This window comes from Narcine bancroftii, chromosome 3 (assembly GCF_036971445.1).
Source record: "Narcine bancroftii isolate sNarBan1 chromosome 3, sNarBan1.hap1, whole genome shotgun sequence".
Lineage (NCBI taxonomy): Eukaryota > Metazoa > Chordata > Chondrichthyes > Torpediniformes > Narcinidae > Narcine > Narcine bancroftii.
Window position 1 is genome coordinate 103,830,048 of NC_091471.1, and position 16,856 is coordinate 103,846,903.

At 37.0% G+C, this 16,856-nt stretch overlaps 1 protein-coding gene across 1 annotated transcript in view; it reads left to right on the forward strand.

Moving 5' to 3' along the window:
• The window catches only part of fryl (furry homolog, like), a 345,361-nt gene that overhangs the window by 239,780 nt on the left and 88,725 nt on the right, over positions 1 to 16,856 (forward strand). Inside the window, exons 28-37 of the mRNA XM_069924697.1 lie at positions 292 to 402; positions 698 to 852; positions 2,072 to 2,171; positions 4,567 to 4,735; positions 6,952 to 7,211; positions 7,948 to 8,088; positions 10,827 to 10,995; positions 11,214 to 11,301; positions 12,929 to 13,029; positions 13,422 to 13,572. Coding sequence (XP_069780798.1) covers positions 292 to 402; positions 698 to 852; positions 2,072 to 2,171; positions 4,567 to 4,735; positions 6,952 to 7,211; positions 7,948 to 8,088; positions 10,827 to 10,995; positions 11,214 to 11,301; positions 12,929 to 13,029; positions 13,422 to 13,572 — 1,445 coding nt within the window. The remainder of the gene's footprint in view (positions 1 to 291; positions 403 to 697; positions 853 to 2,071; positions 2,172 to 4,566; positions 4,736 to 6,951; positions 7,212 to 7,947; positions 8,089 to 10,826; positions 10,996 to 11,213; positions 11,302 to 12,928; positions 13,030 to 13,421; positions 13,573 to 16,856) is intronic.

Genomic DNA, 16,856 nt, shown 5'->3' on the forward strand with positions numbered 1-16,856 from the left:
AATTTTCAAACCCTATAAAGTAGTCCAAGTACTCTGTCCTCAATTTTAGTGTGGGTTTAAGAATTTGTGATCAGATTAATTAATAAGTTTAAATAACTTAACAATTTCCTGCAATTCCCTTTAATTTCAACAAGTGCATAATGCCATTCATTTTTATGGTATTATTGTTTTGCCATTCCTTGAATTTTAGGCATTGTTGTTTCTATAGCATCTGTATTTAGGCCTCAGAACATTGACATGACTATTGTTTCTTTATTTCATGTGTCACAATCCCATCTTTCATCACCACAGGCTATGTCAGCTGTACTCTGTTGTGGACCGGTATCAGATAATGTAGGTTTGTCTTCTGATGGTTACCTGTATAAGTGGTTGGATAATATTCTGGACTCCCAAGAAAAAAAGGTAACAAATCTGTTTTGAATAAATGTCAGGTTATAATAGTGAAGACTTTTTAAAAAAACTCTATTGTAATCTCTGATTTCTACAAACTCATAAATATGGAAATGCCTGTTAATTTGTATATATTGTCTTCTTTTAAGGCAGGATTGATTATAACAGAATGTTTCTGTTCAAATCAAACTAGCCTAGTAACTCATAATAATTATCACTGTGCATTCTAACAGTATTGTTTTGTGGAATAATTGATTTCATAGTTACTCTTTTAATATCATCTGTTTTTTACACAAACTATCTTCAGGTTCATCAGCTAGGTTGTGAAGCTGTAATGCTCTTACTAGAGTTAAATCCGGACCAGAGTAACTTGATGTACTGGGCTGTAGATCGCTGCTATACAGGTTCAAGGCATGTGGCAGCTGGATGTTTCAAGGCAATAGCCAATGTGTTTCATAACAGGTATAATTTTAAATATATTTATAATTTAGGAGTAATCGGCATGTGTCATTCGCTAAGCCTTACCTTAAGTCGCTCAGTTAAGCAAGCATTGAATTTTTTTGAAATATCAGGCTAAATCAGTAAATTAAAATCATTGTTTTTAACAAGCATGAGCCATAAATGTTTTTAAATTGCTCACTGAGAGGGATATATAAATTATCTTAATTTATCTTAATTTAAATTGTACTTTTTGTTCTACATTATCATTTTTTTTATTTGTGTGAATTGATATTTCAAGTCTTTACAACAAACATTTCCCAGGAGATATAAAATTAAATGCTGAACCTATCTCCAACCATTCACATTATGAATGGCTCAGGATGTATTGTTAGTGGAAAGAGAAATGTGCGTGTGTGAGTGAACTATTATTATGGGAGAACTATAACATAACCACTGTCTAACTTGAAGTGCCCAGTTTTTTTCATGGTGGGAAATAATGTCAATGTTGAGGTTTTGTTATATATTGTACAAAGTGCCAGTACCCATTCAGAAGTTTTAAAACTAAAGTTCAACAAAATGTCTTTATGACTCTTATTGTTAAATCTGTTGAGGACCTTTAATGGCAGGAAATGTCTTTATTTGCATTGGTTATGATTTTTTTTATTGGATAGATTTACAGTAATAAATGTACATTCCTTTGACTAGTTTCACATTATTGATTTTTTTTCTCTTATTGCTCTTTATTCAGATAATATACAGGAGACTGCAGATGATGGAATCTGAAGCTAAACTATCTGTTGAACGTTGGAGGAACTCAGCGAATCGAGCAGATGTGGTGGAGAGAAGCTAGTGCAAAAAGGACACGGGAGGGATCGGACAGCTGCCTTTGTATGCATCATGTCCCACATAGTTCCCTGTCCTATCTCTCCTACCCTGTTCTTTTTGCACTAGCTTCATGTCTCTACATCCCCCGCCTTGATGAAGGGTTTTGGCATGTCAACTATTCTTTTCTCCCACTGATGTTGCTTGGCCTGCTGAGTTCCTCCAGCAGATCGTGCTTTGCTCGATCTTCAAATCTTTATTTGAATCTTCATTAACAGTTGTGCATTTCTACTATATAAATATGCTGATTATGGCTTGATTTCATAATTGTTTTTGTTCATAAGTCCTTCATTTGCATTAATTCAAAGTCTAAACTTTCAAATTTAATAATGCATGTACTTCTGGAATTTTCTCACAGGGATTACCAGTGTGACACTGTGACCTTGTTGAACCTAATACTTTTCAAAGCAGCTGATTCATCTAGAGAGGTCTATGAAATTGCCATGCAACTGCTACAGGTTCGTTAATGTTTTAAAATGGAACCAGTGAATTTTTCTCACTGAAGAATATATATTTAAATATTTTCCTTCAGTTATTATACCTTATCAAAAATTCTTCCAATTCTAAATCAAAATATCATAAATTTTGAAAGTATGTCAGAGTATTTCATTGATGTATACTCTCAAAATTATTGACTTCAATTAACAAATAAAACTTGTCAATTCAAGACTTTTATTCTGGCAATTGCCATAACTTTTCATTTGATCCATCAATGGAAGGGGAAATTCCATTTCTTAAAATTTCCTCTTCACTCTCATAACTAACATTTGCTTCACTTAGCCTGGGTATGACTTAAAGAAGTGTTAGATTTTATGCTTTTAGCTACCACTCTTGATTAAAGTATCGGATGCAAACAGTACAAAGAAATTAAATACCTTTTTAGCACGTTGGTCATTCTGATGAGTGAATTCTAATATTTTATTTTAAATGTCCATTTGCTTCCTAAATGATGTTTGCCATAGTGCTTTTGTGATTAGTTATCTTTTTAATCTGATATTCATGTTAAAAATGACATTGAATTAACACCAATGGCACAAAACTGTTGAATTTAACTTTGGCACATCTGAATCATGGGTCAAGTGACCCAATCCTGAAGTATTGTTTTATCCATCTGTAATAGAACAGCTGGAACCAGCAAAGATCTTTAGATCAAGTGCTCATCAGTATCTGTACAGATGTCACTAGGGCACACAACAGTCCTATCCTTATTTGCAGAATATTTTAATCCAATGGGATTGTTTCAGTGAGTTTTTTTTCCCCAAATTCTAGCTTCTTTCAGTGGTCCTTAAAAATGAAGCAAGTCCTATTTTGAAAACAGTGAGCAGGGTAGTAACGTATTTCAGGACAATATAGACTGGTGAAATGGGCAGATTTAAGACAAAGAAAATTAAATAAGGCAGAGTTAAGTTACATTTTTTGTGTAGAAAGAATGTAAAGAGATGTACTAAATGGGGCAATTTGCAAAAGAAATGGAGAGCAGATACATGTGGTTTTGAGTACCTCACAAGATCATTAGAATGTTGTCCTAAATGGAAAGCAGAACAAAGATCCAAAAAGTAAAGTATCTGTCTCATTTTGTAAAATATAAGATTAAGTTTTAGCTAGAGCTATTCTTCTTTGGCTTGGCTTCGCGGACGAAGATTTATGGAGGGGGTAAAAAGTCCACGTCAGCTGCAGGCTCGTTTGTGGCTGACAAGTCCGATGCGGGACAGGCAGACAGGTTGCAGCGGCTGCAGGGGAAAATTGGTTGGTTGGGGTTGGGTGTTGGGTTTTTCCTCCTTTGCCTTTTGTCAGTGAGGTAGGCTCTGTGGTCTTCTTCAAAGGAGGTTGCTGCCCGCCAAACTGTGAGGCGCCAAGATGCACGGTTTGAGGCGATATCAGCCCACTGGCGGTGGTCAATGTGGCAGGCACCAAGAGATTTCTTTAGGCAGTCCTTGTACCTTTTCTTTGGTGCACCTCTGTCACGGTGGCCAGTGGAGAGCTCGCCATATAACACGATCTTGGGATATTAAGGTCAGTAAAAGGCATCCCATTTTAGTTCTGAGGACATTGTGCTTGGGAGGATGCAGCTCATCGCATCTTTGCATCCTATCCAAGTATAAAACATTATTGAGAAAAGAAGCTTAGTAAGTTGGTCAACAGGGCAAATATTCAGCACTCTGCCTTCAACAGAGCTCAATTACAGCAAACCTTTGGACATCGACATGTAACAAGTAAACACATGATAACTCTTTCCCCCACCCTGCCACCATCCCCAAATAAAGCAAATGTGAAAGCTTTCATAGTTGTTCATTGCAATTCATAATCACATGGTCAACTTGATTCATTTGCTGGCCCTAATTCCATTGAATTAGAAAATTGTAAATTTAAGGATTGGATTACATGATTTAAAACAATTCAGCATTCTACTGAATAACTGCTAAATTATTCATGCTCTCTCTGAATACTCCTCAAGTTGGCACACTTCTGCTCAACCTTGCAATTTTCTTGGTCTGCTGTCAAGAAAGCTAATAAATAGGAGGATAAAGAACATTTTGAATGGGTGTGGATGGTATATAACTGAGGATTTCTGCAGAGTTACTTTTAAGAATATACAGAAAAGTGTTTTGGTAATATTTCTGAATAATTAATATTAAGAAACAATAAAAGTAATTGCTTCATAGACCTGTATTAAAGAATTATGTTTAATTCTTTATCCAATCCAACATTTGATGACAGTGTCTTGGGCATCCCAACAATGTTTTCTAAATTCCTTACCTAACTCTTTATATTACCTTGAACATTTTATGGCTCATCAAAACATCCTCAGTCGGACTATTTTAAAATTTTGTGTATTGTCTTAATTTATTGGAGATCTTGGAACCAAAGCTATTTCGCTATGCCCACAAGCTGGAAGTGCAACGAACTGATGGAATATTAAATCACCCATCACCATTGCCACATCTGTACTCAATTTCTTACTACCAATTATCAGAAGAATTGGCAAGAACTTACCCAGAGCTCACAATCTCAATCTTCTCAGGTATATTTAATTTCTTGGATTTGCAACAGTTTCTCTTTTTTTGTGGAAATGGTATTTCAAATTTTCTAATTCATTCTTGGAAAAAGGAGCTTCAAATCGGTCATTTTATTGTTGATGATGACTTAATAATTTTAAAATATTATAATAAAATACAGGTAAAGCTCCAAAGACTAGGTTGGGTGGGGGGGGGGGGTGGTGGGCGGGAGAGAAAGCAGCACGACTCGGTTGGGCGGAGGGGGAGAGAGACGGCAGCGTGACTCGAGTAGGGGGGGGAGAGAGAGAGATGGCAGCATGACTTGGGCGGGGAGGGGTTGAGATAGAAGGCAGCGCGACTCAAGTGGGCGAGGGGGAGAGAAATGCCAGTGCGACTGGAAGAGGGTAGATATGGCAGCACAATCCAGGTGGGCTTAAATCTGGGACAGGTTCTGAAATTCGGAACACACTGTCCCCCAAGGGTTCCAGATAAAGGATTGTGTACTTGTACTGCACTTTCAGTATGAATTCAGACTGTTTGAATAAATGCCAGAGCATTTTTGTTTTACCTTAATCAACTGAATAATGGCCCATAATCTGGATTGTAAAAAGGCTGCAAGAAATATTTATAAAAAGCAAAAGAGTATACAATGGAATCCAAATTTGCCAATTTGAAAATTATTTTCCTGTGAAGACCTTGTCTGCCTTGAAGGGTTTGAAAAATAATAAACATAGATCCCTAGGAATTTCTGTTCCCTGACATTTTTCAAATTTTCATCTATGCCATTCATGCTGATTGTCAAATATTCATTCAATTCAACGTGTTGAATTTTTGAAGTTATACTGTCAATGTTATGTATCTTAAAAAGTATAGATTGTAAATGTTATTCCTTTTAATGGCACCCTAGCAAGAACTACTTTGATGTGAACATTTTGAACTCCATCCCACAGCAACCTATTCAGGCCTCCCTTGTTGCCATCACTAACTAAATCAAGAAAGTTGTATGCTATTGCAAAAATAACAGCTTTGGAAGCTGATACTGATCTGAAATCCTAAAACTCTGCCCTTAAGAGCTTCTCTCACAAATTCATTGTCTCATTGTCCCTATTTAGGAAGAGGTGGATGTAAAAGGGGACCACCACTAATACTGTACTTGTGACCATCTTTGCCAAAGGAGAACTAGAACGAGTCACCTTGGTGTCAGCACAGGGAAGGTCATCATCAGGATCCTCCTCAACTGATTCTTCCAGGGAATCCCAACCACCTCAAGTCACAAGGCACATTATCTTCACTGTATGACAACTTCCAAGAAAAATGCAGGGAACAGTACCAGACACTATTTATATCCATCCTTCATCAATATTATTGAAGGTTTGACTTCATCAGTTGAGAAGAGCTGTGCATCACATCAAATTTGATAACCTACAGAAATTAATGTCTATCTTGCATTTGCTCTGCTTCAGAACATACTGTAAGGAATAGGAGCTCTTTGTCCCATTGACCCTGCATTGTCATTTCATAATATGGTGGCTGATCTGGATATGGGCTCAGCTCCACTTACCTGCCTTCTCCCATGACCCTCTTATGCAAAAATCTATCTAGCTGCATCCTAAATATATTTAATGAGGCAGCCTCTACTGACTCCTTGGTCAGAGAATTCCACGGATTGATTACTCTCAGGGAAAAGCCATCCCTCCTTACTTCCATTCTAAAACTACTCTCCTGAGGTAAATGGCATGCAAGCAGTCGTGCTAACCAATTGCTCTTTAACAGAATCAATCTGAGTCGAGGTACATCATTTCCCCAATACTTTTCTCAATCTTTCTCACCTCAATGTTGCACCTATTTTCCAAAAACATTGCAGTGGTAGTAGAGCAAGTTCTCAGAACGAATTCAAAACTTCTTCAGTGACTTCTGGGAACCTCACACCCATGACTACTCAAGGTGGAGAAAGTTATTTTTTATTGGTAGGCAGCCGAACCACTGTAGAAATGGCAATTTACACTCTCTTTAGTCTCATTCAGACATCTTCAGCCCCTTCTGTGGAAGAGTCTGTCATTCTTATGTTGGCTTCACAGACCACCTCAAAACTAGATCGAAAACACTTTTTCCTTAGTTACTCAGAAGATTTTTTTGCTCAAATGAATATGTTGCAGGATTTATTACTGAAAATTGTTAATTTTTACTTTTTTAAGAAAACTTTGTTGGGTACTGATCTATTGTACGGTTTTAACCTTCACAGAAGTCAGTCACAGAATCCAAACAGCACACCCTGCTGGTCGGCAAGTGATGCTGCACTACCTTCTACCCTGGATGAATAATATTGAACTAGTTGATTTCAAACCCTTGCCTTCAGCAAAGACTGTGGATGAATCTGATGCAGTCTACATGAAGGATCGGGAATTGATGACTAACAGCAGACGCTGGCTGAAAGGGGAAGGTTGGGGATCTCCACAAGCTACTATCATGGTGCTAAATAACCTGATGTATATGACAGCAAAAGTAAGTGTTATGATATTGTTTTCTTTTCAAAGGAATCCTGCAATTTCATGAGAAGTCTTTCTACACAGAATAGAAAATAATTTGTTAAATTTCAAAAGTTTTATTGCATGAAGGAATCATGACTTTTACAGATGATGCAATGTGTTTTTACAGTTTACTCTTAAAATTATCTGGTATGAGCAATGACAATCTTCCAGTACCGAGAATTTCTGAGTTTTGATTCCTTTGACATTATATGGACTAACTGACCAAGTAAACCTTTGTTCTTGACTGTTCTTGAGATGATATGAGATTCACTGTGAGGTAGAGTTGACCTTTAGGTTTATCAATCATTACCTCAAACCTGAAGATTAGCCATAAAGAAATGGGTATTGCTGGATCTACACTCATTTCAACCTTGAAAATGTAAAATTCATCAATAGGCCTGTGGTAATAATGATGCTTAAAAGTAATTGTTTTTTTTTTCATTTGTGGAGTACTTTCTAAAATATGCATTTTTCTAAAACTGGCCTTTTATCCTTAAATTTAATTCTTAGAATACATGACACTAAATCTTTGAGATTTGCAAAGTTTTTCATGCTATAAATTCCATATGATATACAATTACAGTGATTTAAACTATTTTTAATGTTAATACTGTACTGATAGTAAAAATATAAAGTTTGCCATTGATGGTATTTTCTTGCCAGAGTTGATTTTTTAAATTTAATATTGAATTTGATTTATTTCTGGACAGTATGGTGATGAGCTAGCATGGTCAGAGATAGAAAATGTATGGACAACACTGGCAGACAGCTGGCCCAAAAACCTAAAAATAATTCTGCACTTCCTCATCAGTATGTGTGGTGTGACAAGTGAGCCCAGCCTCTTGCCATATGTAAGTAAATGTTTTGGTGTGGAAGATCTAAGTGACTTGTGAGTTCCTATTACCCTCGTGTATTTCTTTACAATCCATAATTATCAATTGTATGATCAGTAATATAATTGTTTGATGGGTTTTTTCTTGGTTTCCAAGTATCTTTTTTTTAATTCCATTTTACAAGAATGTAAGATTTATTTTACTAATTTAGAAGCAAATTTAGTTTTTCAGGTTTTTATCCATAAGTGTTGATTGGGTAACTTCAGAAAAACAGCAAACAGGCTATATTGTTGGTATGCAACCTGCATCTTATTTGTTTAAGGAAATAAATTCTTGTTTTGGTACTCAATACATTTTAAAACACTAAATTTGCATGCCATTTTTATCAGAAAAATAAAAGAATTATTGGAAATGGAAAGGATCTTTTTCGTCCAACAAACCAATCCTTGTTTGAAATCAATGACCACCAACCACTTTTTAAAAAAAAAATCCTATTGTCTTTGTAAAATGCAATGTACCACAAACAAGAAAATCAGTATAATGGTATTTTTTTCATAATGTTTTCTTCTTTTAATTTAATTTTTCCTCATCTCAATTGGCTCATTTAGAATCAGACTGATGTGTCACTGTTCTTTTGAAATTAGCTGTGTAAATAATGTATCCAAATTGCTGAGGTGATTTTCCTAATAATTTCTCCTTGGTCAAATTATGGACTGGACTTAATCCTTCAATTCAATGTTGTGTACTTTACAATAGATGTAGAATTAAGATCTCTTTTGCTACGGGATTTCCTGGTTGATTTTTATCTTTCATTGACCAGTTAACTTAATCACTTTAAATTATTATACTGCTGTTTGTTTGACGCTGCATAATAATTGGTTGTATATGGAGCAGTGAGTACATTTCATTAAAAAACTATCAAGTACTGAAAACATCCTGAATTTTGTTTTCTAATGCACAAGCCATTCTAGATGCACTGCAAGTTCTTCATCATCTTTATTCATATTTCCTAGTTATATATTGCTTAGCTAAAATGTGATTGTTACCAAGCAGGATGGAAGGTGATGGTCATATTGAAAAAAAGAAATGATCAGCAGTAACTATAATATTGAACCATTAAATTGTTATGGATACTTTTAAAAGAGAGCTCAGTATTTACAAATGAAAACTAAAATTGAGGAAGAAAACCTTACACATGTTATTGTGGGCTAAATCAAAACAGTGGAACAGATTATCGAAATAGGAAGTATGTAATCTACTACAATATTTTTCTATGAACTATGCAATTTATTTCCTGTACAAATGGAGGAAAATTAATTCTAAAATTAGTTAAAACACATCAGACAGATAACAGAGCAATATATGTCAGCCTTGTTCAATTCTTTTAAGTATAGTGATTTTGTTGAAGGCAAGATGTTAAGAATCTGAATTTATTGTCATGAACAAGTCACAAAATTCCGTGTTTTGCAGCAGAATCGTAGTGCAGACATACATTTTATGAACCGCGCAATAATATGAAAAATTAAAATGATAGTCTTTTGATCATTAATTATTCAGGAATCTGATGACAGCAGGGAAGAAGCTGTCCTTGTGCCACTGAGTGCTCCTATACCTTTTTCCTGTTGGTAACAAAGTAAAGAGGGCATGGCCTGGGTGGTGGGGGTTTTAGAGGTTTGATGCTCCTTTTTTTTTAAGACCTCCTCATGTGGATGTCCTTGATGGAGTGGAGTCTGGTGCCTATGATGTTGCAGGCTGAATTAACAAAACCTCTGGAGTTTTACCTTGTCTTGAGATTTGGTGCCTCCATACTAGGTAGTATGCAACCAACCAGTATGCTCTTCACAGTACACCTGTGGAAGTTTTTGAGAGTCTTTGGTGACATACCTAATCTCCTCAAGCACCTCACAGAGTATAGCCACTGGCAGGCCTTTTTCGTGATTGCATCAACGTGAAGGCTCCAGGTTAGATCTCAGAGATGTTGACACCCAGGAATTTGATGTTTTTGTCCCTCTCCACTACTGAGCCCTTGATGAGGACTGGGTCGTGTTCCCCTGGCTCCCTTCTGAAGTCCACAATCATCTCCTTGGTTTTGCTCATGTTGAGTGCAAGGTTGTTGCTGTGACACCATTCAACGAGCTGCTCTATCTCCCTCTTGTACACATCCTCTTTGCCGTTTGTGATTCTGCCGACAACTGTGATTCATCATCATACTTGTAGATAGCATTGGAATTGTGCCTGGCCACACAGTCATGGGTGTATAATGAGTGGAGAGCAGTGGGCTAAACATGCATCCTTGGGGTGCGCATGTGTTGATAATCATTGAGGAGGAGACGTTGCTTCCAATTCCTATTGACTGTGGTCTTCTGATGAGAAAGTCAATGATCCAGTTGTGGAGGTGGGTACAGAGACTTAGAGTTTGTAGGTTCAGGATGAAGGGAGTAATGGTATTAAAGGCTGAGCTGTGGACAATGAAGAGCAGCTGTATGTATGAGTTGCTGTTTTCAAGGAGTTCTAATGGAGGCGTGGAGAGCCAGCAATATTGCATCTGCTGTGAAGTGATTGTGACGATAGGCCAATTGCAGCAGATCCAGATCTTTGCTTAGGTAATTGAGTGTGATTTAATGGAATAATAGGTCTAAGGATTTTCAGTTAATTCTGTTATTGTTATTAGGGCTCTTGGCCTTAATAATCAAGCTCACTAGAGAAGGTGGAAAATTATGCAGCTTTCTTCATAATCATAACTTTTATGTCTGCAGATCAAGAAAGTAGTTGTCTATTTGGGGAGAGATAAAACAATGCAGTTGTTAGAGGAGCTGGTAGAAGAACTGCAACTGACTGATCCAGTCAGCTCCGCTGTAATTCACTTGGACAACCCACCCTACTATCGCATCACCTCCAGCTACAAAATCCCCTCTATCACCTCAGGTAACCTTGCTTTGCCAACATATCAAGGATTATTTTATTCCTTTCTCTCATAGATTTATCATGAAAATACATCCAGAATGTCTGTCTGCTTTGTTTGTCTTCCAATGGATAATTTTATTGCAGAATTTTAAATGCAGAGTATACTTATTATAAATTAAGATTGCATATTTTCTTATAACTGTTGACCCTTCCAATCAATCATTTTTCCCCATGCATAGGTACCACTTCCAGTAGCAATACAATGGTGGCTGGACATGAGAGTCATCAGGACAGTAAAATAGCAAAGGATCCTACGATTGAAGAAAAGTATGTACTTTAGATTTTTTTGTTGAAAAAAAATATTTCAATAAATTTTCTGAACATTTTGCAATGTTGTTGCTCTTTTTTGTGTCTTTGGTGTACTACTCCTGTAGTCTCTCCTCTTCTGCTCTTTTTTTTCTCAGGGAAGATGAGGGTGTTTTCTCCACTGCCCTGTCTGATAGTATCTTTCAATCATTTCCTTAAAATCAAGGTTTATGTCAGAGTTTCGGGCTTTGACTTGCCTTCATGGATGCTGTTTGACCCTCTGAGTTTTTCTAGCGTTCCGTTTTTTGTTCCAGATTCCACATGTGCAGTCTGTTGTGTCTTAAAATTATGAATGTGATTTTCATTGCTTGTTTGTGGGAGTTTGTACTTTGGGACTCATTTCTTACATTTACAGATTGTCAAAGATTTGCTTTGGGATATCCAGAGGTACTGAAATTCATTGCATGTTCAAGTTGTATTCTTTCCTTTTATTTTCTTCAACCTTTCACTTCTTTGACTAATTACAGATTTTCTTGTTTCATTATCCTCAAGTTGAGAATAATGGATGCCCCCTTGTTATTTAAATACTATTCCTCCATCTTTCCCTCTTGACTTTTCTCTGTTGACATTGACAACAATGGAAAATATACTGTTCAATATATTGTCAATGTTTCTTTACTTCCAAAATCTTTAATCCAAAATTGGAGGGGTTATTCTCTTCACAGTCGAACAAAAAGTAAAAACCTCTGCCTATTTTGTTTGAAGAAATCATAATCTTTGAGGTTAGCCAGTACTTGTCTTCATCAAGCTTTTCCAAGCTGCAAGTATAGAAGTTTGTTTTCCTTTTTATGTAGTTCAAGATATCAAAGTCTAAAGGGAATGTTGCAAAGAAAGTTTTGCAAGCTTGGGGTTGGACACACACTAGTTATTTCAAGATGGAAGAATGAACAGTGAGCACACTAAGCAAGAGCAAGTGGATAGGGTAGGGCTATCAGAATCTTCAGGGAGTAGTTACTCCAGCTGAGCCTCAGCAGGGAACAATGGATGGACTTGACAGAGCAATTTTATGAGCACAGAGGCCATAACTTCACTGATAATTGTCAAATCAACAGTAAACAACTATATCCATGGTGGATTGTGAAGTTTTATAATTCTCCATGACTTGATTTGGAAAATCCACACTTAACAACCTGCACCAGATTGCACCCTGTATGGGAATTTTTTTTCATAATTTCAAGTATTTTAGTTTTACATTTTTCTTAAATGTACTGATAAGTTTTTTAATAGAAAGATTTATTGGTTTTGCTTCTAATAGATTTGGATTGTTTAGAAAATGTCTGATCATCAGAAACATTATCCATGGCCTTGGCAACCAGGAAAACCAAGGGATTAAGATGGGTCTTGAGTGTTAGTGGATGATAATTCTGGGTTGGGAATACTGGGAAAGCAAGGTTTGGACCAAATTTCCCATGCTCACAGCATTTCGATCAACCATCATATTAATTCTGCATTATGGTTCCTTTACCCATTTCGTGAGGTCATCTGACTTCAAACTCAATGATTAAATCTTTGTTTCTAAGTTTGACATGTAAGCATGTGAACATAGAGTGTTGTCAAACTTAATTGACTACTTTCTATATTTTATTAGTTATGGACACCTTGACATCTACGGTGGACTGAACCGACAACATCATCGGCTGGAATCTCGATACAGCAGCAGCTCTGGAGGATCCTATGATGAAGAGAAGAGTATGTACATTCATTTCAGATCATCTTGCAGAATCTTTTCTGGTTTAGGTTGAAAACTCAAGATGCAAGTTTGCTTATCACTTCAGATGAGTCTACTGGGCAGTTATGATCCTTTAAGACACTTGACGACATGTTTAGACTGGAAGAGAATAGTAATTAGGATGGTAGAGACTACATGAATGCAGAAGTTATATTTTTGAAATTACAAATTTTATTAGAATTCTGTTTCGAAGGGAGGAACTGTAATTTTTAACTTAATTCTATCCTGTACTTGAAATTTGATTACACAGAATATCGTATGTAGTTGACAGCTAAATATTTGATGTGAAATTTAATCAACCATTTGAAAATGTTGTTATTAACTGTTCTACCACACATCATGTATTGAAAAGGTGATTCCATGCCCATGTATGCAAACTGGAGGTTAAAAGTGATGGAATTCAATAAAGCGGAACCATTGCCGCTTCCTCCCTCCGGTGGAAGCTGGTCACCGCTGGCTGATTATTTACCTGAGACTGGTAACCCAGGGGTACCCTTACAGAGGTCAGTGAATATTCAAGCAATGTCCTAAGTTTCCTTTAAATTGATAAAAATTAATTCAATGACTGAAATGATTGATGTTTGTGCAACATTATTGAAATCGTGTTCTTGTTCAGCAAAATCTGTACGGAATATATAGTGTCAAATTATTATTTATAGGTTGAGTGTTAATTTATTATCCAAGTAAAATTTTGAATTATTGCTATATTTTAATGCTGGAGTTTGGATCATTAGAAAATACTTTTGCAGTTTCCTGTTGAGTCTCAGCCTGTAGAGTAGAACATCTGGGAATCTGGTGGATCTACTGCCTCACAGCTCCAACAGCTTGGGTTCAGTTCTGACCTCCAGTGCTGCCTGTGGTTTTCTCCATGACTATATGGGTTTTCTCCTGGTGCTCCAGTTTTCCTCTTCCATCCCAAAGATGTGGTAGATGAGTGGTAGAATCTGAGAGGGAGTTGACAGAAGTGAGGGGAGAATAAAGTAGGAACACAAAATGCAGAAGAAGCTCAGCAGGTCAAACAGTGTCCTTTATGTAGCAAAGGCAAAGATACATCACTGACGTTTCACCCCAAAAGAGAGAGAAAGAAAAATTCCCGAGAAAATGTAGCAAGCGCGCTTGTTTAAGCTGGGAAGAATGGTGGCGGGAGGGGAGTAATGGAAATAAAAAGAAAATGAAACTGAATAATGCAGGAGTGTTGTTGCCAGCTAAAAGGCATTAGTGACGGCTTCTGGAGGAGGTGGAAAAAGATGATGAATGGGGGCAAAGGATAGATTTTAAAACTATTAAAACTGTGAGGTGCAGGGCACAGGTGTTGCCAAAAATTTGAAATTAAGTGATGAATATTGAAAGCACCAGGAAAGTCAGATAGCATCTGAAGAAAGAGGACTGTCAAATTGGCAAATACAGTTTGGGGGCCTTGCACCAGAGCTGGCCAATTCCAATGCAAATTAGAAAGTTACTAAATTCAATCCTGTGTTTCTTGTGCTGTAACATGCCGAGACAGTGGATTTAAGTAATATATAATCATTTATAATTCTATCTTCAATTAATTTATGATATAGAATTATTTTTTCAAAATAACAGAACATTCCTGAATTATTAATTTTTTTTGTCCAAATGTCATAGTACAATAATCCAAAATCAAGCAAGAAGAGAATTTTAATGGTAATGATTAATGTGATATGTCTCTTAACCACTTAAAAATTCAGAAAGATGGGAAAATTAAAATTAATCCCTAATAAACGGATTTGGAAATCTTGTTGGAAGAATGTCTTTTTGCTGAATATTATTTCTTTGGGATGAAGAGATCTCATTCTGCTGGATGAAAATCTGTGAATAAACAAAGCAAACGTTAATCAAATGTATTCTCACTTTTGAGCTCTAAACCTCCAACTTAATCATATAACCACTACAGCACAGAACAGGCCAGTTCGGCCCTACTAGTCCATGCCGTAACAAATCCCCACCCTCCTTGTCCCATTGACCAGCACCCGGTCCATACCCCTCCAGTCCTCTCCTCTCCATGTAACTATCCAGTCTATCCTTAAATGTAACCAATGATCCCGCCTCAACCACGTCTGCCGGAAGCTCATTCCACATCCCTATCACCCTTTGCGTAAAGAAATTTCCCTTCATGTTCCCCTTATAATTTTCCCCCTTCAATCTTAAACCATGCCCTCTAGTTTGAATCTCCCCCACTTTTAATTGAAAAAGCCTATCCACATTTACTCTGTCTGTCCCTTTTAAAATCTTAAACACCTCTATCAAGTCCCCCCTCAATCTTCTACGCTCCAGAGAAAAAAGCCCCAGTCTGCACAACCTTTCCCTGTAACTCAAACCTTGAAATCCTGTCAACATTCTCGTGAACCTTCTCTGTACCCTCTCTCTATTTTGTTTATATCTTTCCTATAATTTGGTGACCAAAACTGTACACAGTACTCCAAATTTGGCCTCACCAATGCCTTGTACAATTTCATCATAACCTCCCTACTCTTGAATTCAATACTCCGATTTATGAAGGCCAACATTCCAAATGCCTTCTTCACTACACCATCTACCTGAGTATCAGCCTTGAGGGTACTATTTACCATCACTCCTAAATCCCTTTGTTGCTCTGCACATCTTAATAGCCTACCATTTAATGCATATGACCTATTTAGATTTGCCTTTCCAAAATGTAACACCTCACACTTACCTGTATTAAATTCCATCAGCCATTTCTCAGCCCACACCTCCAGCCTTCCTAAATCACCTTTTAATCGACGGTAATCTTCCTCACTGTCCACAACACCACCAATCTTTGTATCATCCGCAAACTTGCTTATCCAATTTTCCACCCCTACTTCCAGATCGTTAATATATATAACAAAGAATAGTGGACCTAGGAGCGATCCCTGAGGAACTCCACTAGTCACCGTCCTCCAATTGGACAAACAATTTTCTACCACTACTGTCTGACACCTCCCATCCAACCACTGCTGAATCCATTTCACTACCTCCTTATTTATACCTTTTTTCCTAACCTGTGGGGAACTTTGTCAAAAGCTTTACTAAAGTCTAAATAGACAACATCCACAGCTTTCCCTTCATCAACCTTTTTTGTAACCCCCTCGAAAAACTCAAATCAGGTTTGTCAAGCATGATCTACCCCTGACAAAACCATGCTGATTACTCCCTATCAATCCCTGTACCTCAAAATATTTGTAAATACCATCCCTCAGAACACTTTCCATCAACTTACCCACCACAGACGTCAGACTCACGGGCCTATAATTCCCAGGTTTAAATTTGGACCCTTTCTTAAACAGCGGAACCACATGCGCCACCCTCCAATTCTTTGGCACTACCCCCGTGACCAATTACATCCTAAATATCTCTGTTAATGGCCCCACTATCTGTCCAGAAGCCTCCCTGAGTGTCCTTGGGAATATTTTGTCCGGTCCCGGAGATTTATCTACCTTTATCTTTTTCAACACAGCCATCACTACCTCCTCGTTATCCTTATATGCTTCATGACCTCCCCACTATTTTTCTTTACTTCAACTGGTTCAATATTTTTTTCCCTAGTGAATACCAAGGCAAAGAAATCATTCAAAATTTCCCCCGTTTCCTCTGACTTCTCACTCAGCCTACCCTCGCTATCTACAAGGGGTCCAATTCTATCCCTCACTAATCTTTTACTTTTAATGTACCTTTTGAAACCCTTTGGATTTATTTTTACTCTGTCTGCCAAAGCCTCTTCATGCCTTTTTTTGGCCTTTCTAATTTCTTTCTTAAGATTCCTTCT